Source organism: Gymnodraco acuticeps, unplaced genomic scaffold (assembly GCF_902827175.1).
Source record: "Gymnodraco acuticeps unplaced genomic scaffold, fGymAcu1.1, whole genome shotgun sequence".
NCBI classification, from domain to species: domain Eukaryota; kingdom Metazoa; phylum Chordata; class Actinopteri; order Perciformes; family Bathydraconidae; genus Gymnodraco; species Gymnodraco acuticeps.
The window spans coordinates 1,094,447-1,117,018 of NW_022990397.1; the positions used below are offsets into that span (position 1 = coordinate 1,094,447).

The window sequence follows — 22,572 nt, forward strand, 5'->3', positions numbered from 1 at the left end:
GTACAGTACTTGAGTAAATCTACTTACTACCACCACTGCAGGAATGTTATGTGTGCTAGCAGCCCATAATCCACACTATACATAACATTAATCAATATGAATTATGTTTCTAATTTGTTTAGTTTTCCCCTAAAGAATTACATAAATAACCTATAAAAATACTGTTAAAGAACCGGATTGATAAAACGTATTTGTAATTGTTTCAATTAAGCCTCATTATTTTACAGTGGCACAGGATCATCTGCCAATACAAGCACTTTTGTTCATGTTCAATCCATAATAATGTGTACAATTATAGTTGGATCTTTTTGTCTTTAGTAGAACAAATGTAATGTTTGTAGAACTATTTCCAATTAATTCTACCAATCTCGGTGGGAACCGGATTGGGGGGGCTCGAAAATATTTCCAATTACACAAGGGGGGCCTCACTGAAAAAGGTTGGGAACCACTGCATTAACCAGTTGTCAGTGTAACTCACCCCATCTATGTCATGGTTTCATAACAACAGATAGATATTCAGTAGATATTTTTCCTGTTCTGTAAAAGGTTTTGTTTTCTACAAAGTTAAGTAGCCTACTTCTTTAAATTATTGTGTCCGTCCAAAAAAAAAAATTACTTATAGTGAAAACCACCCTTGAATGATAGGATGTGTTATTATCTTCGTTATTCTCGCGTCCAGGAGAGAAGCTTACAAATAACGAGACCAATGGGGGGGCTCTGAGAAGGTTCAAATGGGTACTTTAATTAATAAAAGGTGCGGTAATGTTACAAGCAGAAGATGGTTCAGTCAGAGCAACAGCTGTGTTCTCGGGCTCTCGAGAGGGAAGAAAAAAGGGCGAGCACCACCTTTCCAGCTGTTAAATATCTTCTGCTGGCTCCTCCCTGTGGGCCGGTTGGCGCTACTGGGGGCCGGTCCTCCACGTATTTAATGTCCGTTGTGGGGCATAACAGAGGATTCAGACATTGTACATTCAAATCTAAACACGCCTTTTCTCCTCCTTATCTCTTTCATGACTTTTCATTTAACACATTTTAAACGCTGTAATCAATACTCTAAAAAATACAGGAAATACTTCACGGCAGTTTGATTTCCAATAGTTCCGGATGTTGTCACATGCTACCCACGTCTGTAAACAAAAACGTATTCAAATAAACTATACCTTCATTTAATATTCAGCAATAATAATATCTTGACGTCTATGGTTGTAGTGTTTCACTTCGAAATTCACCACTATAGGGAAAGGAATATTAGTCACATGCTAAATGCTAACCGGAGATGAAGGTTTTTCAGAATAAAAGCTTTACATCAGACATTGTGCGCGAGAACTTCTGGTTTTTCAGTATAAGACCGCATTTAAACTGACGGTATGTTTAAGCTACATTATGCCATCAAAACATTGATTTTAATTTCTAACAGATGGTAGACTAAAAGCTTTAGGAATCCAGACTACAACATATAATAAGTACCCTGTATCAAGATTGATGCAAAACAAGTGAAATTTGACCTTTTATAGAGAGATTTAGCAAAAAAAACCACTTCTGGGGTCATTTGGGTGGATTTGACCTATCTCTGGCCCCCCTTGCTCGATTTTGCTGATTGACATCTCTTTCTAACCGTCAGAGCCAATGGAATCAAATACTCCTTATTTGGTCATGTGTGTGTGTGAGACTGCCGCATAGCCAAGACTGGAAGCTGCGATAACTCTGGTGGCTACCATTAGCAGCTAACTTTTACTCTCCGATTTTTACATACAAATTGAATTATGGATTATAAATAAAATAAATTATTACCCAGAAACATTATCAACCTAGGGATTAACCGATTCAGCTGCGTTTTTTCTCGTTTTAATGCCATTGAACAAGTCTTTTGATCAGATTGACAGCTACGGTGAGACGATCTCCCGTAAAAGCTCCGTAAAGGTACGTGTTGTGATGTCTGTGTTTGTTTACCCTGTCGCAAGTTCGGATCGTCAGTTAGCTGAGATTATTCCCGTTAATCTGATATAACACATTAATAGGTTCTTAAATATTAAGATCCCCTGAGACACAGTGTCGTGAAAAAAATAAAAAAGGACCCGCCGACGGGGACCTTGGGGCTTAACAGGTATACCTGACCAACATTCTTGCTTTACAGTCAATGACAATGATGATTATGTTGAACCTGAAACACCCAAAAACTATTTAGATAAATTATATTATATTATTTATTAAATGTACCAATTGTTATTCGTATTAAACCCAATATATAATTATATTATATTTTTAATATATCAATTGCTATTCTTCCAGAGTATGTTGCAGACCACTGGATGGAAGATGACTTTTATGGATATCAGTTCCTGAATGGAGTCAACCCCGGTGTTATAAAGCGCTGCTCAGAGCTTCCCACAAACTTCCCGGTCACAGAAGAAATGGTGAAGCCGTTCCTGGAAGTGGGAAGCTCTCTGCAGAAGGAAATGGAGGTATGAGTGAAGATTAACTTTAAATGGATGGTAATCTTTGTTTCGGAATCACGATTTGTCCATTTACCATCACTCTGTCATAATTCCTTGTCTTATTACAATTCTACGATACCTCTCGATGTCTTAAACACTTCTTTCTGATGTCTTTCCAGAAAGGCAACATGTTCCTTTATGACCAGAAGAAGATGGATGGAATTCCCCCTGCAGCCTATAATGGTGAACCTCTGCACGTGACTGCTGGTCTCTGTTTGCTCAATGTGAACCCAGAAAACAAACTGATGCCAATTGCAATACAGGTACTGTAAAATCCATTTAAAAAGCCAGCATGTAATGTTATGGGTCTTTACCATGGTCAGTCTATGGAAAACAGTCTTTGAGGTATCGTAAAGGGAGAGTTAATAATCAATTTCTTATCAATTTCCAGTTGAATCAACAACCATCTGAGAAGAACCCCATCTTCCTGCCCAGTGATACAGAATCTGACTGGCTGCTAGCCAAGATGTTCATTAAAAATGCAGATTGCATGGATCACGAATCAGTCCATCACTTCATGAGAACTCACTTTCTGGCAGAGGTTTTCGCTGTTGCAGCTCTCAGCAGCTTCTCTGTGATTCACCCAATGTACAAGGTATAAGTACTCCACACAACAGAGGTAGTGCAGGTTCTTTGTATTCCCTTGTTCTGAAATAATGCTTATAATTTGTATTGATTGATTTCCAGGTATATTATGTCTATAATAGAGATGGTTGATAAAGCTGAGAGGAATGCTTGCAAACAAGTTTCCTTGATTAAACCCCATTACTTTGCGAGGTTGAATGCAACGTATGTGACTATGCTGAGATTAACGTAACACAACAACACACTCTCACTCCCTAAGCGTCCAGGAGCGACGTTTGGTCAGTGTCCGTGGCGTCCAGTTGTGACGATCCTAGGCTCCTTCAGCGTCATAAAGGGACGCAAATAGCTTTCAACTGATTGCAATGTATTCCCATCTGCGGCGGGATTTGACGCTCATGGAAGCACGGCATTCGTTTGTGTCAGCTGCCCTTAAAGGCAATGTGAGAGTCCATTCCCATTGGATAACGGAGAATTGTACACCCGGAAGTAAGTATTCCTCTTACTGTCGATTGATTTTACAGTGATATCTGCACTACTCATCGACTAAAAAACACCAGATTATCCTTGTTAATTACACAACATTGATTGGTTTAAATTGTGTGCAATGCTTTTGTATTTTTCCCCTTCGATTCGGAGAAACAAATATATTTTCTGAGTAAAGGATGGCAGAAGACACTACACTACCCAGAATCCCCAGCTATCGTTTGGACTACACCATGTGCTCTGTTTGACAAACCCCGTGATAGTCCTCAAGCTCTGTGATTGGAGAGTGTGCTCCGAGGGTTACGCCGAGCCTCGAACAGCACTTGAAATGGGATGGAACCATGCACGGCAGACTGTCCAAAACTGGATTTGAACGGGTCCACTGCGTCCCCCCCTCCCCCACCCCGTCCCCAGAACTACACATGCTGGCTATTCTGTTTCGCAACATGTTCTCTATCTATGGCACGTCTCTACTGGGAGTTGTAGTTTTAAAAGACGTTTTCGTATTTCCCATAATAAGAAGTTGCCAGTATTAAACTCTGTACATCCCTGGAGGTTTAGGGGATAGGAAACACTCACATTTAAAACATATAATTAATAAATGGGTGAAAATTGCTTGTGCCCATAATGGGCAGCATTAATATATATACACACATGCCAGCTAAGGTCAGAAGAGCTTTATTTAACAGCTGGTCTTATGTTTGTGACCCCTGTTGTTAATTGATAACATTACATTACATTGATAAGCCTGAAACATGCACTTGTCAAGGTTCAGAGGCAAATTTTGCAAATATGGCAGTAGCCATCGATCAGCTTAAGATAAGATATACTTTATTGATCCCAAGTTGGAAACATTTGCGTTACATCAGCATGTGTAACAGTTGTAAATATGCAGTGGTGTTTATTTGTAAATCATTTAGTATAATCACACAAATTCTGTGTTTTATATTTAACAATTCTGTGTTCTTTATTTATTGATTGTTCAATACCTGACAAGGCCGGAGATTAAATATCTACATACATCTTATAAGAGTATAATACATTATGTATAATATCAGTTAAAATAAGTGCTTCAACATAGTTAACATTGCTGGAGGTATGCACAAATATCGATAATGTCTTGTAATTCACTATTGAGGAACCTGCGACCCAAGTTTTTCATTCAATGCATAACTACACCATAGTTGTGTAGGCCTATATGATATGTCAATAAACCTTAGAAAATCTTGAAATCTTGAAAGGGATGTGCAAAATAGTCATTATATACAGTCTTTAATTAACTATTAGTAGAGAATAACGAGTAATGAATATACTTTATACGGATCCTATTAATATCTAATAATAAAAATAATGAAATTCAATAACATGCTTTAACCACTAGGTGTCCCTTTATATCAGCTGTGCACCTTTATGGTGTAAATACAGCCTATCTACCAATTGGATCAAATATAAAAGTCAGCCGAATTAGTGTTGATACTGCAAGGAGACGTATTGTGTGAAAAGAAATGTAAGATGTTGTTTAATGGCTGATATATTTATGATCCACGTCACGTTTTCAGTTCCTCATGTTTGTCTAGAAGTCTTCTCATCAGGGCTCTATAAATACAGAACTACGGCAGATATGTAATATTTAATGCAGCCGAACCGTGTATTACAATGCCGTTATGTGATGACTTCCAAAGAGAAAAGCAAGCACACTCGGAATAAAGTATTATTTTATTATTTTTAAATGTTTTCGGTCTGTTTCCGGTATTTGTTAATGACGATGTGCTGTGAGATGTGAGACTGGAATTGCACAGGGGAAATAACGTAAGCTATCTTTAGATGCGGATTTTATTAAACTAATATGTTTGCGCTGTGGACCAACACTATACATTGACGGGGAAGGGGGTAGCAATAAAGATAACACCATTAAACAGTTACACAACATAACAGAAATAATATCGATAGCAGCGTCCCTAGCAACCACCTTGTTAACAATGAAAACGTCGCGATTTCCTGAAGTAATCTTCGTAATAACTAGCAAACTAAAGATCATGTACATCCACTGCACACATAATCTGAAATAACAACTCATATTTATCGCATCAAATGACATCAAAACGCATTTTAATGGCCAAACTAACTTTAAAATAGGCATTTTCCACCGAGAATAAAACGAAGTTCGGCCATGTTTTCTTTTTCTGCAGGGAGAAATTTGAAGATCACGTGACATAGACGCCAGCCATTGGAATGAATGGTGAAAAAAAACGGGGTTTGTCAAACAGAGCACATGGTGTAGTGCAAACAATAGCTGGGGATTCTGGGTAGTGTAGTGTCTTCTGCCATCCTTTACTCCGAAAAAATATTTGTTTCTCCGAATCGAAGGGGAAAAATACAAAAGCATTGCACACAATTTAAACCAATCAATGTTGTGTAATTAACAAGGATAATCTGGTGTTTTTTAGTCGATGAGTAGTGCAGATAACACTGTAAAATCAATCGACAGTAAGAGGAATACTTACTTCCGGGTGTACAATTCTCCGTTATCCAATGGGAATGGACGCTCACATTGCCTTTAAGGGCAGCCGACACAAACGAATGCCGTGCTTCCATGAGCGTCAAATCCCGCCGCAGATGGGAATACATTGCAATCAGTTGAAAGCTATTTGCGTCCCTTTATGACGCTGAAGGAGCCTAGGAGCGTCACAACTGGACGCCACGGACACTGACCAAACGTCGCTCCTGGACGCTTAGGGAGTGAGAGTGTGTTGAACACAACATGTGAATTCCAAAGGAAACTACTGTACTCTAAGAAAGGCCTTTTTGAAACGCTTGCCAGAGGCCAGAAGTGCAAACAGGTTGTGGCTGGGGTGAGAGGTATCCGTGAAGATGTTCAAGACATCTAAAACACATATTTTGAAGCATGAAACACAACTTTCATGTGTGTATTAAATGTGTGTCTCAATGTTTTGGCATCTTTGATTGTACTTGAAGATCGTTTTGTTATTTGTCATTCACTGTTTTTTTGGTTACTTACTTTTCATAGATCGTCTGTGGATATGGTTTTATGAACTTATGTTTCTATGTATTGAAGAAGTCAAACTTTTAATACAAAAATTGTAATTGATTTCAGTTGTGTTTGCTTATAGGTTCCTTTAGTTACACTGGTGATGTTCTGCCTGTTGTCTGCTGAATCAAGCATCTTACTTGGACTTTTATTTTTTTTCTCTGTCTGTTCAGCTGCTGCTTCCCCACTTCCGGCACACTCTTCACATAAACATTAGAGCCCGCCTAAGTGTATTAGGCCCTGATGGGGCTTTAAGTAATGTAAGGACTTTTAAAATTGATATATTTATTACAATTATAAATCAAATCAAATTCATACCACACCTTGCATCTTAGATTAGGCCGTTTTGGATGGTTTCTAATTTGATGTCAATAAACGTGTCTGATGGTATAGTGTATTTTTGATTTGATAGAGTTCACTTGGACTTGATGGAGTAAAGGAGCTCATGAGAAGGGATCTCTCTGAAATTACCTACAGCTCTCTCTGTCTGCCGGAGAACATCGCTGCACGAGGACTGGAGTCTATCCCCAACTTTTACTACAGAGATGATGGCCTGAAGCTGTGGAACATCATCCAAAGGTGTTACCTATTCATAAATATTGTGACTGTCCACAGTGATTCATTGTACAAACACCATTAGAGACTTTCTCAGGCACTCATATTATTAAAAATACAACTGTTTTGTGTTTACCAGCTTTGTGAAGGCAGTAGTGGAGCACTATTATCCCTCAGACTGTGAGGTGCAAAGAGACACTGAGCTGCAGGACTGGATCAGTGAGGTCTTCACACATGGCTTCTTAGGAAACAAAGCCTCAGGTATTTGTCCCATATTCTGATATCATATGTATATTTACAAAATATTATAATAGTATATTTTAATACACATAGTGATTGACAATAATAAACCCATTATGTGGTTATTAACATATTGTGCTGTCAACAGGGTTTCCAGCAGCCTTTCATACTGTCGAGGAAGTGGTCAAGTTCACAACCATGGTGATCTTCACACCGACGGTTCAACATGCTGCCGTAAACAGTGGGCAGGTAAATAATAATAATAATACATTTTATTTCAAAGCACTTTTCCAGGTGCTCAAAGACGCTTTACAGGGGTTTGATAAAACATGATAAAATAGAATAAAGAATAGAAATAAAAAATAAATAAATATTAACACAGCATAATTCACAAATTAAAAGCCAGTCTGAAGAGGTGTGTTTTGGTCAGTGTTTTTAAAGTGGGGGGGTCAGTGCAGTCTCTAATGTGTTGTGGAAGGGAGTTCCAGAGGGTATGGGCAGCGATGGAGAAGGCTCTGTCCCCCCAAGTTCGGAGCTTGGTTCGTGTGGGGATAGAGAGGAGGTTCGCTTCTGATGAACGAAGGCTGCGGCAGGAGGTGTAGTGGTGGATCAGGTCGGTGAGGCCTGGTTATTGAGAACTTTGTGTGTTAGCAGAAGGATTTTGAAATGTATTCGTTGACGGACAGGGAGCCAGTGCAGGTTTTGAAGGATGGGGGTGATGTGGTCTCTGGAACTGGTGTGGGTGAGGAGGCGGGCAGCGCAGTTCTGGATGTATTGTAGCTTATTTATAATTTTGGATGATGAGCCATACAGGATGCTGTTGCAGTAGTCCAGTCTTGAGGTGATAAATGCGTGGATGAGGGTTTCAGAAGCCGGGAAGGAGAGTGAGGGGCGGAGGCGGGCAATATTTTTCAGATGGAAGAAGGCAGTCCTGGTGATATGGTTTGTGTGTTTGTCGAATTTGAGCTGGCTGTCAAAGATTACTCCAAGGTTGCTAATCTGAGGAGAGGGGGTTAAAGTGGTGTTGTCAAGGGTGAGGTTGAAGTTCGTTCTGGGTGGTGTTGGTGCGGGATGTGGGTCCGATTATGATGATATCTGATTTGTCGCTGTTCAGTTGAAGGTAGTTTGTTTGCATCCAGGATTTAATTTCTGAGAGACAGTTGGTGAGTGTGGAGTGAGTTGTGGCAATGATGGTTTTTGTGGAAATGTAGAGTTGGATGTCATCCGTGTAGCAGTGATACTGGAGGTTGTGGCGACGGATGATTTTTCCAAGGGGGAGGATATAGAGGATGAAAAGGAGAGGACCAAGCACCGAACCCTGGGGGAAGCCTTGGGACAGAGGGGCAGTGGAGGAAGTGCAGTTATTTATGTGGATGAACTGGTGTCTGTTGGTGAGGTATGATTTCAACCAGGAGAGTGCAGTGTCAGTGATGTTAAGAGATGATTCCAGGCGGGACAGCAGGATGGTATGGTTGATGGTGTTGAATGCTGCTGTGAGGTCGAGGAGGATGAGGATGTTGAGATTGCCGGAATCTGAGGAGAGGAGGAGGTCGTTAGTGATTCTGAGGAGGGCTGTTTCTGTGCTGTGCTTTGTGCGGAATCCTGATTGAAAGGGTTCAAACAGGTTATTGGAGCTGAGGTGGGATTTCAGTTGGGAGGCTACAACACGTTCGAGTAGTTTTGATAGGAAGGGGAGATTAGAGATGGGCTGAAAGTTGGACATGACGTCAGGTGTGAGTCCAGGTTTTTTCAGTATGGGTGTAACAGCAGCCAGTTTGAGTGAGGGGGGGACTGATCCAGAGCAGAGGGAGGAGTTAATGATTGTGGTTATGAGTTGGGAGATGGGAGGGAGGCATTCCCTGACAAATTTAGTTGGTATGGGGTCCAGAGTGCAGGTGGAGTTCATTCCAATCATGAGAGTGGACAGTTGCATTGGGGTCACAGGGGAGAACCGGGATAGGGGCTGTGAGGTGAAGAGGGGGGAGCCAGGAGGGGAGATGGGGAGGGCTGTTGAGGAGGTCAGGTTTCTATAGATGCTGTCGATTTTGGAATGAAAGAATGAGAGGAAAGAATTGCACTGTGCGGTTGTGAAGGATGGGGTGGCGTTGTCACAGGGTTTAAGGAGTGTGCTGATGGTGGAGAACAGAGCCTTGGGGTTGCTGGTGCCGGAGTGTATCAGTTGTGAGTAGTAGTTGGACCGGGCTGCTTTGAGTGCGTTATTCTACTGATGTAGGTAGGTGTAGGCATGGAGATGAACTGTTCGAGTGGTTTTCTTATGAAGGCGTTCCAGTTGGCGTTTTTGTGCTTTCATTTGGCTGAGTTCGGGGGTGTACAAGGGGGCTGAGTGTGTGAAAGAGACAGTTTTTTTTTTTGGGGGGCCAGTTCATTAAGACAGGAGGAGAGGGTGGTGTTATAGTAGTCCACCAGTTGACATGGATTGTCAGGCGGGGGGGGGAGGGAAGTCGGACATCATGCAGGTGATGCAGGCTGAGAGTGCTGAGGGAGACAGGGATTTAAGGTTTCTGAAGGTTATTGTGCGCTTGTGTTTTTGGATGGGGATGGGGATATTAATGTCCATGGTGATGGCCAGGTGGTCGGAGATGTGAAGGTCGAGGCTGGATAGGTGGTGGGCGGTGAGACCAGTGGAGCAGACTAGGTCCAGGATGTGTCCACGGCTGTGTGTGGGGAAATTGATGTGCTGTGTAAAGTTGAAGCATTGTAGAGTTTCCAGAAATTCGATGGCATATTTACTGGTTGGGTCATCAATGTGGATATTGAAATCCCCTACGACGAGCACAGATGGAGATATTGCGCATAGCTGGGTTAGAAGGTCAGAGAGGTTGGAGAAAAAGGTGGGATTTTGTTTTGGAGGGCGATAAATGATGGCTATGACCAGGGGGGTGGGACCAGAGAGCTTGAATGCCAGGTGCTCAAATGAGGGAACATCAGGGATGGAGATGGTGGTGGCTTTCACATCCTTCCTAAAAATAGCAGCAATACCACCACCCCGTCCTTGTGGACGTGGTTTATCAAAATAGGTGAAGCCTGATGGAGTGACTTGGTTTAATGAGAAATAGTCCAGAGGTTTTTGCCAGGTCTCAGTGAGAAAGAGGAAATCCAGGTTATTGTCCGTTATGAATTTGTTTAGAATGTGGCTTTTGTTGTTCATGGAGCGGGTGTTGAGGAGGGCCGCATTTAGAGGGCGTTGCGCTGTGAGTGGATGGCTGGACCGGGGAAGTGGTCGAAGATTGGTCAGATTCACGTGTTGTGTGTTGTTGTGACGTAATGCGGAAGTGCGGCACGACCAGATGGACGGGATGGAGTGTGGAGACGTAGAGTGGGAGAAAAATTTACGGCCTGAGCCTCTGTGTGGAGGCCGTCGTCTACGGAGTAAACCCATCTCCTTGAGGATATCCATACAATCGGGAGGCAGGTGGTTATTCAGAGAGTGGAGGTCTGAAGCGGAGAAAAGCGGTGGCATGATCGAGGGGTGTGGTGCTGGCAAAGAGCTAGCTGTTGCCGGAAACCAGGGGCCGGATGACCGTGGCAGAAGAAGTGGTGTGAACCCGGGTATAAGCCACAGGATAATCCACAGCATCACAGGAGGACGATGTCAGCGGTTTGTGGAGGAGAGGTGGAAAGGAGTGACTGACGTCCGTGCGGAGAATGGATGCCGGGCGACTAGCCCGCTAGCTAGCCTGATAGCCACTGGCCGATGACCGCCCAAATAGTTGGGGCATTAGAAAATGTATTGATCAAGTATACGTTTGGCAGACCAGCCAACTGCTTTAATTTCCTTTACAATAACCATTCCGTTTGCAGGACATTAGCTGAGCATTTCAATGGAGTAAAGGTTGCCTTTTTTTCTAAAATGTTTTTTTCATAATTTAGTATGACTACAACTCCTGGGCCCCCAACAGCACGCTCCGTCTGCACAAACCTCCTCCAACCACCAAGGGGCAGTCAAGCATGAAGACGGTCCTGGAGACCCTCCCGAATGTTGGCGATACAGTCGTCTTGGCAGGAATGTTGTGGTTGCTTTCAGACAGATACTCAAACTATGTAAGTTTGGCGTCATAAATACTTACAGAAGGATGTCCTGTCCTGATGTTTTCTTATTTTTTACCACAAACTTTGTTTCCTGATGTTGTCCTTCTGGCAGATTCCCTTGGGAACATACCCAGAGGAACGATTTGATGAGCCTGAGCCTAAGCAGATGATAAAGGAATTCCAAGCAGCATTGTCGTGCCTCAGTGAAGCAATAACAACAAGAAACTCACATCTTGAACTACCCTACACATACCTGGACCCTGCGGAGATAGAGAACAGTGTTTCTATTTAAGCAGATCAGCGATTGTATCCATGTATTTCTCATCACCTATTTTATATTCTGGGAGGTCAGTTATACTTTTGATATAATACATACTGTATAAAAGCTGGGGCAGATAGATGAGGTGTAATGGATAATTCACTAGCAGGGACCACGCCAAAAAAGTGTGATGTTTGTAGGTTTATTGCAAGAAGTAACAAATGAATTGATATTTGTGATGTTTCAACCCAGTCTCATGGCATTTCGTGTTCACCAACACGATTTTTAATCTATTGATTTGTGTTCACCAACATGATTTTCCCCTTTTTTTCGTGTTGCACAGCACGATTTTAAAAGCAATGTATTTCTACTGGTAATGTGTTTCGTGCCTGCAGCACGTATTTTTCTCCGGTCGGGTCGTGGAAGACCGGAAGCTGTGTGGTTCATAAAAACATGTTCTTACTCAATATCAAGCCACAATTATTGCTTTTATTTTAAATCGTATCATTTCGGACTTATGTTGCCGTCTGTGAGGAAAATAAATGGGGCTCAGAGCCTTAAATACTGAAATCTGTATTTTTTAAATCTTTTTTCCTTCTAATTTGTTATTCTTTTCAAAATAACACACTTTTATTTACTCACCAATAACACACAATTATCCTTGCTTTTATTTATTGGTTTAATTCCATAATCTCTGGCTTTTTTGGCGTCCGTCAGAGGAACTGAATTTCAAAATAAAAATAACCGGAAACAGACGTAGGTCTCTAGGAGTTTAGGATGGCCGAAGACACTACACTACCCATAATCCCCAGCTATCATTTAGGACTACAGTCCCCGTGATTAATCTTCAAGCTCTGGGATTGGATGTTGGAGTGGCAGTGCGCCAAGGTTACGCCGAGCGTCAAACAGCTGTTTGAAATGGAACGAAACCACGCCAAACTACCCAAAACTGGAATCGAACGCCCCCCCCCCCCCCCCACCCAGAACTACACATGCTGGCTATTGTGTTTCGCAAAATGTTCTATGGGACGTCTCTACTGAACGTTTTCGTTTTTCCCACAATTAGAAGTTGCCAGTATTAAACACATTGGTGTTATCAAATGTAAAACATATAATTAATAAATGGGTGAAAATCGCTTGTGTCCATAATGCGCAGTATTAATATATACCCACATGACAGCTCATTGTTACTTTGTAATTCTACTCCACTACAATTCAGAGGTTAACCTGGTATTTTTACTCCACTACACTTATTTGAGTTACTTTGCAGATTCTGATTAATGATGTGAAATATAAAAAACCCTTAAATCAGACTTTAGTTACACCTGAGTAAAATTCAGGTAAGGTGATTGTCAAGTGCCAACAATCAGGAGAGATATTTGATAGTTGGTGCTTCAGAAGACTAAACATTTATCTGCAATTGACATGAATGGAAACAAGTAATAAAGTATATTCATTACTCATTATTCTCTACTAATAGTTAATTAAAGACTGTATATTATGGCTATTTTGCACATCCCTTTCAAGATTTCAAGATTTTCAAAGGTTTATTGACATATCATATACACAACTACGGTGTATAAAATGAATGAAAATCTTGGGTCACAGGTTCCTCAACAGCGCATTAAAAGACAATACATCTATCAATATGTGTGTACCTCCACCATTAAACTGTCATATTCTGCACATTTCTTATACTATCTACATACATGAGAGTATAATTCATATGTATAATATCAGTTAAAATAAGTGCTTCAACATAGTTAACATTGCAGGAAAGCAATATATTAGACTTTAAGTACTTTGTCAGGCTTAATATTTATCTGTAGATAGATACCCCCAAAGTTGTTTTCTTATTTAAAAGAAGACCTTAATCTAAAGTATTATTTAATGTTTAAATAAAGGTTAATTCGTTTTTCTGTTTTGCACCTCCTCCTATTAATATCTTTGTACATCCTGCACTAAACTGATTTATTGTAGAGATCACTTATAGTATCTTCTTGATTTTTTATATTCTATATTTCTATCACATACCTTCTGTAAGAGAATATTTTTAATCTGATCTGTTTATAGAGCTTCTTATTGTTTTATAGAATCTGTGATACTGCAAACATCTGCTTGTAGTCAGTCAAAGACTCCTCTGTAAGTTGAGGTCACAGGTCAAACGCTTCTCCTATATCCGTGGGGGAGGTTTGAGACCTGGCTGCATCTCTTTGAGACAAGGAGATTATTGTCTCCCATTTAATAGCTAATTAGGTAAACGCGGGTTTTCTGTGGGCCCGCCTCTCCTCATGTTGTTAGATGTTTTTATGACTTTTGGGCAGAGATCATGAGGGTGAAGCACGAGACAGTGTGAAACTAAGTGATCTCCCCGGCCGTATTTGTCTGAACTTGCTCCAATAAAACTCTCAGTGCTTTTGGCTAACGACGGTTCCAGACTCCTTCATTCTACCTCAACATTGCAACAACAGAAGTTTAACTTCACAATTGGCGTCACTGAACAGGATACCAATATTTCTTCAGAAGACTGGTAAGTGCTTTTTTCAAATCTATTTGAACAACTGCCTTACCAGACTCTGTGATTGACGGTATCAAAATTATCTGTGAAACTGCGCGAGTGCAATTTGTTTTGGTCTCTCCACTCTACATCTGAAGGCTTAATCATAACCTGAGGAATCGGTGTCACAAAGGGGATTTTATCCTGGCCGATTTTTCCTGTGATTGCTGCTGGGGCAAGTGCCAACAAAAGCAAGCACAGCTCATGTATACAACAATAAGAATATTTGGGGCTAATAAATAACCTCGGAACATCGACTTTTAACGATTTCCGCTGTGTGTGGTTTCTAGAATTAAATTACTGGACAATCACACACTGCAAATATTCGGAGAGACCTTAAGGAAAGCATCAGCAAGGTGGAACCTCTGTTTCAAAAAGCAATGTGAGGATTTGTAATTGAAACAAATTGCTGAATTCTGGAGATTTCAACGGGTTTAAATCAGACCAATCCGTTTTCGGGTGTCTGCTCATGCCTGCACGAGGGAGGGCGAATTCCCCTCCCCCCTGTGGTGAACGGCACACGAGGAATGTTTAAGAACACAGACTTGTATTTTCTGTTAATCACACCATAAGCTCAAGAACTAAATTTAGCTATTAAATGGGAAGGATGGCGGCAGAATATTACATTCACACTGTGTTTAATAAACTAACGGATTATTGAATTGGCTGTTGTTTAAAAAAAACAAAAAAAATAAGTACTGAATTAATTAAAAATCTCTGCTCTCGGTCGGTTGAGCAGTTTTACCACTACATTTGCATAGTGGTTTTGATTGAGAATAAGGTAGTTTATTGCTCATCAACAGATTACTAGTAAATATGGCTGAGAAGAGCCCATATTAAACAGATATTTCAGTGCTCCCGTTGACGTTTCCGTAATTTCGGACTAAATTAAACTGGATGATTTTTTTGGCCAGGGCACTGATTTTGTTGCGAGTACATGTTTGTTTGTCTAATTGCAGTGTTTGTTTTATTGTACTAACCGTTAAACATGGGTAATACTGCCTCCACAAACGATTCAGTTGGTAAGAGGAAAGCCATTTCACACACAAAGACACTTAAAAAAAACCCAATTGCAGAAAACCACTACACGCATTTGTTTTCTCCAAACATGCCGTCTGGAATTGTCGGAAGAACTTTGGATTGGTCTAAAGTTATGCCGTTTACATCGTTACTTTGCGAACACTCACAACAGATTAATCAGAAAGGATTGATTCAATTTGATTGGCCTCTGACAGGTAGTTTTGATATGGCCGTGTTGTGGCAAGCATTTAAACTGGTGGAAGATAATTCAAATTGTTCATGGGATCAGAAATACATGACAGAATGTGTGAAAGCCTGGATGACTTTGGCAGAAAAAAGAGGTTATGAGGAGCGGAAGAATGCAAAATCTGTTGGCAGCGAGCGAGGCTCCATTGAGCTCAAGGCACTGATTGATAAAGTTTCTCAATGTGCAAAAAGTTGTCATTTGCTTAGCCTAGAGGCTGCTTTTGATGTAAGATCAGAAAACATGTCCAGATTCAGGGAAAGACACGGTGAGAATGTTCCAGACATTGACAAATCAATATTTTATGATTGGATTAAAAGATGTGGTAAAACTCCAACCCCATCTCAGCTCATTTGTATTTTGACAGACGCGGGGCTGTTGGACGGAAAGCAGGCTGTATCTCTCTGTACGAAAATAATTCCCGCGACAGAACTCTCAAATCCCGTTGCGAGAAACTCCGATGATGATCTGTTAATAACAGCTGCAGCTATCATGAATGAAAATGGGTTGAGATATCAGACAGGACAATATAGAGAATTAAAATCGGCACACGCCGAGCAGAGGGCAGCAGCGGGGGAGGGGAATGTTTCATATGGAAGTCCGCTATTGACCCCCACTCCTCGCACTCCGCCACTCCTCTTACAAGATTACACAGGTTCGCCGTACGGCAGCAGTTTTCCAAAACATGTCCAGCGTAGAATGTACACGACAATGCAAACATCTCAGGATAATAATTCTGAAGAAAGTGTGACCGCCCCGAAAATTCTGATAGGAGATGTTCCAGTTTGCAAACCCTGGACACCCGCTGAGGTCATTGATGTCACTAACCACGCTCCCAGTCCCACTAAAAGTCCAGATGAGTATCTGTCATGGTTGACTAATGTTTGGTCAGTTTATAACTGTTTGGTTCATGATGTTAAACAGCTGATAATCTTAACATACAAAGCAGATTGGCCCACGTGCAGAGACGAGTTTAAATTTCCTGAGTGTACGGCCGCAGGGGACTGGCCCCCGACACAGACGCGAGACATGTGGATACAAAACGTCGCTGCATTGGCTATCAGAGCATGCGCTAAAACTCACACAGATTTCTCCCAAGTGACGGCTTGTGTACAAGACCCAGCAGAAAATGTCCCAGAATTTATCCAGCGTTTCATGACAGTATGGGACAATAATGCGGGAATTAAAAGAGAGGGTAATGATTTGTTTTCCATACAGACCTTGTTACATAATTTAATCCCAGAGACAGCTCAAGCCTACATGATGTCAACTCCGGATTGGCAAATTAAATCTTGGAAAATGACTATCGCCACAATGCGTGCGTTGCATAGGAGCCAAATATTTCTTACTCCCAGAATTTCACAACTGCTTCAACAATTTCCTCAAAACACCCAGGCTTATCAAACTCAGGGACAAAACCACACACAGCAGTATCAAAATCAGGGGAGATCACAGGATTATCATAATAAGAGCAGACAGCAGCAGAACAAAAATCCCAAAAAGTTGATGCCATGTCATGTTTGCGGAGCAACGGATCACTGGGCAGGACAGTGTGGTAAGCGGTGGGGGGTCCAGCAGCATACACAGCCCCCCCTCACCCAGCCCCCCTTTTCCCAGCCCGCACTTCCCCCTAACCTTCCCCAGCAGTCCGGACATCTGGCATTAACGCAGCCTCCACGGTATGACAGACAAACTCAGCAGGAGCAGAACGCTCAACAAAGTGGATTTAATAGAAGCTAGGGGTGCCAGGAAGATATAGGATCAGATTCACAGCATTTCCCCATTCAAGCAGCAACAATTCGCCTTTCCAATAACCCGCGTGAAGATCCGATTATGCCCGTTGATTTTAGTGGTACGGCTGTAGATATTTTGATTGACAGCGGAGCCACCTTGTCTGCCGTGCGTACTAAGGAGAAAGTGTGTGAAGCAACCAATACATTTGTCACAACCATCGGTGTTGCTGGAATTTCTATGTCCGAACCCATTTCAGAGAGCACTAATGTTTCAATTAATGGATCAAACGTGCAACACTCTTTCATTATTTCAGATGGAAGTCCTATTAATCTAATGGGCAGGGACTTACTATGTAAATTACAGGCAACAATACATTGCACTTCAGACGGATTGTTTTTGACAATTCCTGACAGTAAGGTCTATCAGGCAGTCCAATTCATTCAATCATCGCGAGACAACCTTTATTGTTGGTCATTTCCAGATTTCAACATGATTTCTGTTTTCTCCACAACAGGGATTCAGAAGATTGCTAGCATTTCTCCGGTTTGTGCGTCTTTAATGTCTCTTATGCGACCTGTGTTGAATTGTCATTGCACAGCAGCCTTTAATCCGTCAGATGACTACGCACAATCAGTAAGAGGTTTTTGCAACAAATCAGATCGGTTGACAAGTGAACAATATTTGTTCATTTCCCGACAAGGATGTGTTTTACCCATCAGACTCACAACACCCCAGCAGGTTCTCCAAGTTGAAGAAAGCCTCCCCTACGTCACAGTGGCTGTTACGCCAGGCAGTAACCCAAAAGAGGTGGGGGCCATGGCAGCCCGCTGCCAGGCCCAGCTAGAAGCCTCACTTTTTTCACACACACACACGCCTAACGTAATTAACTTTGGAGGGGAGCATTTCCTGCTGCGTCTCGCGGAGCCAATTGCTCTTCCACAATGCACTTTCCTTCATTTACAACCAAACCCCCCCACAGAGTATGGCCCCCCCCTCAGATTTTTCAGAAGTACCGGCTGCATTATGGGCAAAACACAAGAACCATGTTGGTTTTGTTGCCTCAGCGCCTCCACATCGAGTAACACTTAAAGCCAATGCCAGATTGCCAGCTATCAGACAGTACAATTTGCCCCATAGAGCCATTTTGGGGATTGAAGGAGTAATCCAATCTTTGCTTGATCAGGGCGTGTTAATTTACACGACTAGTCCCTGTAATACTCCAATTCTACCCATACCTAAACACAATCGCCCTGATGAGTGGCGCTTTGTCCAAGATTTGCAAGCTATTAATGCTATTGTCATTCCGACAGCTCCAATTGTGCCGGACACCAATTCGATTTTAGCTTCTCTGCCCCCGGACTCTAAGTACTACACAGTGATTGATTTATGTTCAGCATTTTTCTCTGTTCCTCTGCATCCAGACAGCCAGTATCTGTTTGCATTTACTTTTAAAGGTAAACAAATCACATACACGCGCCTCCCACAGGGGTTTGTTGAGTCGCCTACTGTGTACGCAGCAGCTGTGAGGAGAGATCTGGACACTTTGGTCCTGACAGGAGGTAGTACCTTGCTTCAGTACGCAGATGACCTGTTGTTAGCTTCTCCCAATAAAGACGCCTGTCGCATCGACTCCATTGTGCTCATGAAAAGACTTTCTGAATGCGGACACAGAGCATCCCTGGCCAAGTTGCAATACTGCCAGACTGAGGTCACGTATTTGGGTCACATTCTGAGGGATGGACACCGTCTCCTCTCGCCAGCAAGGATTTGTCTGTTGAACAAAGTACCACCACCTCGCACAAAGAAGGACATGCTTTCCTTCTTGGGCATGGCAAATTATTGCAGACACTGGATTTTTGAGTATGCTGCGATGGATTCTGTCCTGCGTGCTGCCACTCTGCAGGCTGCCCCTAACATTGTTCAGTGGTCTGAGGACATGCACACTGCCTTTCAGGACTTAAAGCAGGCCCTCACAACTGCTCCTGCCCTGGGGCTCCCTGACTACCATCAGCCGTTTCACCTGCACGTCCATGAGAGGGGGGGCTTTGCAGCGGGCATCTTGGTGCAGAAGCATGGCTCTAATTTCCGGCCTGTTGCATACTACTCATCTCGACTCTCCCCTGTGGTGCTTGGTATGCCTTCATGCCTGCGGGCTGTGGCCGCAGTGGCGATAGTGGTAAAACAATCCTCTCCCATTGTACTGGCCAGTGACTGTGTAGTACATGTCCCACATGCAGTTTTGCATATTCTGAACACCTCTGCTACTCAGCATATGACGGCAGCAAGGCGATCTGGTTATGAAGCTGTAATTCTTTCAAGTCCACACATCACTCTTAAACGTTCCCCCCCCCTAAACCCAGCTACACTGGTGCCAATTCCAGATTTTGAAATAACACATGACTGCGTCACAACGATTGACATGTCTTCCTCCCCCAGAGCTGATATGTTGCAAACCCCTATCCCTAATTCAGATATGATTCTGTACACAGACGGGTCTGCGAGCAGGCCGTCTGACACAGTACACTTAGCAGGCTACGCTGTTGTGAATGACTGGGAAGTTTTAGAAAGCCGAGCCTTGCCAAATGGCACGTCAGCTCAGGCTGCAGAGTTGTATGCTCTGCTCAGGGCGTGTATTTTGGCTGAAGGTAGAATTGCAACCATTTTCACAGACTCCAGGTATGCATTTGGTGTGTGCCATGATTTTGGTGTCTTGTGGAAAATGCGCGGTTTCTTAACATCGGCTGGTAAGCCTATTCAACATCATGCGTTAGTCTGGCGTGTGAAGGCAGTCACCATCATCGTCATTCTGGGTTTACTGTACCTGGCCAAGAACGCCCTGCTAGATGAAGCTGTGACAATCCCAACGACAGGTGGCGAGGGACCTCGCCCGTCTGAGGGAGAAAATAAGGTGCTCTTATCTAAGAGCGCAGACGACTTGACCACTCAGGGTCCAGACCCTGAGGGCAAAACAACACCAACGGGCAAAGGAGTGCCTAGCGACAAGGACAGGTTGTATCCAAACACCACACAGACACTCAGTATGGTGCAAGAGACACAAAGAGAGAGAAAAGGAGGGAGAATAAGGAGGATTGTCTCCCTCCCTGATCATAAGTCAGAGACTATTGCCGTTAACTGCCCAAGTTCAATATGTGACTCATCTAACTGTATTATTGTGTTTCCTGTGTTCTCAGTTTACTCAACATGGGAGTTATATCCAGAAAACCAGTACTCTTGGTTCAGGGTCGCACCAGAGGGGGTAAGGATGGTTCTTAACACCATCGAAGAAATGCCCCCAGAACTGTGGTGTAGCACGATAGAACAGTTCGAGGCACTGATAAGGAAGGAGGTAAAATGTACAGTGCGGAAGCCAGATTACCGCATTCCCAATCTAGGTGATACTGCATGCACAGTTACTGGACCAAATAGCAAAACAAATGTTCCATCTACTCCACTTAAACAATCAGGAGGCGAGGTAGATTCTTCAAAAAAGGCCTTAATTACTCCTTTTAAACAAACTAAAACTAATTCTGCAGTAAGTTTAATGTTAGACTATGCACATGAACGTAATGTTAGCAACTGTTGGTTGTGCCAAAATATGCCAGAATCAATGCATTCTCCTATGTTTAGCCCAATTCCTTTCACAAAAGCTGATTACGGTTTAGTAAACTGGAATGACATAGCATCTAGAATTAGCGATGAGGCTGGGGATTGTTACACTCCTTCCTACCCAATAGACTCTGAAAAACCTTTACAGTACAAGGGCTTAGTCTCTCTCATTGTTGATACAGTAAATAAAGATTACCTGCCTGACGGTTCCAAACGTTTGATGTTTTTAAAATTAATATATATGAAGAAATACGTTAACCTAGCTTTTGAATATAGATTCCAGTTAGCTCTAGCTCAGACTAATTGTTCAGCTAACTTTACAAGTCCAACATGTACAATGCAACCACACACACCCGCTTTGTTAGTGGAAGCGTTGGTAACAGTTGTGCCCTGGTTCGGCTCTAGGACAGTGGACTCCGTTGAGGTTAAAATACATGACTGTACGCAGCCAATACCCTTAGGCAAGCCCCCTACACGTGACTGCTCAGTATATGTCCCCCCAATTGTTGTGCATGAATGGAAGAATGTGTCCATCTGTTTCCAGAATGCAGTAGGATCTCACACCTCTCCTGATGTGGGACACAGCGACTGTAACGCCATAGTGAGAGTACATATAGCCAGAATTCCCCTCCCACAGAGAGTTTACTTAGTTTGTGGGGATCGCGCGTACGGCTGTGTGCCATATGATGTTTTTTATGGTACCTGTTATCTAGCCTACCTAATCCCTTTAATCCGTAAAGTAGAGGCTACTGAGATTGCAGCAATACTTCCCTCTCTACACAGGAACAGCAGGTCAATTACACAAGGACAACAGATAGCTAGCCTATTCTTGCCTTGGTACGGTATTTATGTTACTCAGCAGGAAATTGTCGCATTGTCTAAAGTGGTGGAACATCATTTAAATGTATCCAACACAGCGATGTTAGCTGAACACAAAGAATTGCAGGAAGTTAGGACAGTAGCACTACAGAATCGTATGGCGCTTGACCTCCTCTTAGCGGCCCAAGGAGGAACATGCAAGGTGATAGGAAGTGAGTGCTGTTCTTTCATATCTGATGCCACACCTGAAGTTATGGACATGGCTCATGATACTGCCAGGGGAATAAAAGAATTGCATGAAACTCATGGGTTTACATTTGGGGAATTAAGTGGAACTTTTGGATCTTGGGGAGCGGGGCTGGTTAAATTTGTTGTTACTGTTTCAGTGTTTATCTTGGTTGTGCTAATCCTAGTGATCTGTTTGATCACTGTAGTTAAATTAGCCATACGAAGGGTTGCCAAGACCGCCCTCCAGGCCCCACAAAGGCTAGTTGGACATTCAACTGTACAGGACACAATATTAATGTACAATGCCGAGCTTCCGGACCCCTGGGTCTCCATCGTGATCTCCGACCCGTGGGTACCTCCATTCAACGATTGAGATGTTGTTTAAAGTTGATATTCTGAATAAAGAACAGATGTTTTGATAATTGATTACAGTTGATACACTGGATTAAAGGACAAATGTCTGATTTTTCCTTTGCAGGTTGTGATACAAATAAAATGTCTGATTTTCCTTTTCAGATTTTGAACAAGTGTATTTGAATGAAATAAATGTATTACTAAGTGCCTTACTCTTGAATAAAGCGTAATGAAGTAAACGTAAAGTAATGTTAAAGATTGAGGACACTGTAACTTTACAGATTACAGATTGAT

The 22,572-nt window shown here is 42.3% G+C and overlaps 1 protein-coding gene and 1 long non-coding RNA gene across 6 annotated transcripts in view; one reads left to right on the forward strand and one right to left on the reverse strand.

Annotated features, from left to right (window-relative positions):
- The window catches only part of LOC117551647 (hydroperoxide isomerase ALOXE3-like), a 25,370-nt gene extending 13,290 nt beyond the window's left edge, over positions 1-12,080 (forward strand). For all 3 annotated transcript variants that reach the window (XM_034224587.1, XM_034224588.1, XM_034224589.1), the window contains 9 exons: positions 2,290-2,462; positions 2,615-2,758; positions 2,887-3,090; positions 6,786-6,872; positions 7,025-7,191; positions 7,307-7,428; positions 7,556-7,656; positions 11,299-11,469; positions 11,570-12,080. In XM_034224587.1, coding sequence (XP_034080478.1) covers positions 2,290-2,462; positions 2,615-2,758; positions 2,887-3,090; positions 6,786-6,872; positions 7,025-7,191; positions 7,307-7,428; positions 7,556-7,656; positions 11,299-11,469; positions 11,570-11,749 — 1,349 coding nt within the window. In that variant the 3' untranslated portion in view covers positions 11,750-12,080. The remainder of the gene's footprint in view (positions 1-2,289; positions 2,463-2,614; positions 2,759-2,886; positions 3,091-6,785; positions 6,873-7,024; positions 7,192-7,306; positions 7,429-7,555; positions 7,657-11,298; positions 11,470-11,569) is intronic.
- Positions 1-22,572, reverse strand: part of LOC117551652 — a 70,823-nt gene that overhangs the window by 26,989 nt on the left and 21,262 nt on the right. Inside the window, exon 8 of one of the 3 annotated variants that reach the window (XR_004569835.1) lies at positions 7,795-8,940. The exons of 1 other annotated variant lie outside the window; for it this stretch is intronic. This is a non-coding gene — a long non-coding RNA (uncharacterized LOC117551652). Of the gene's footprint in view, positions 1-7,794; positions 8,941-21,912; positions 22,320-22,572 lie in introns of those variants that run through there. One more of the 3 variants, XR_004569836.1, reaches the window with a different exon arrangement.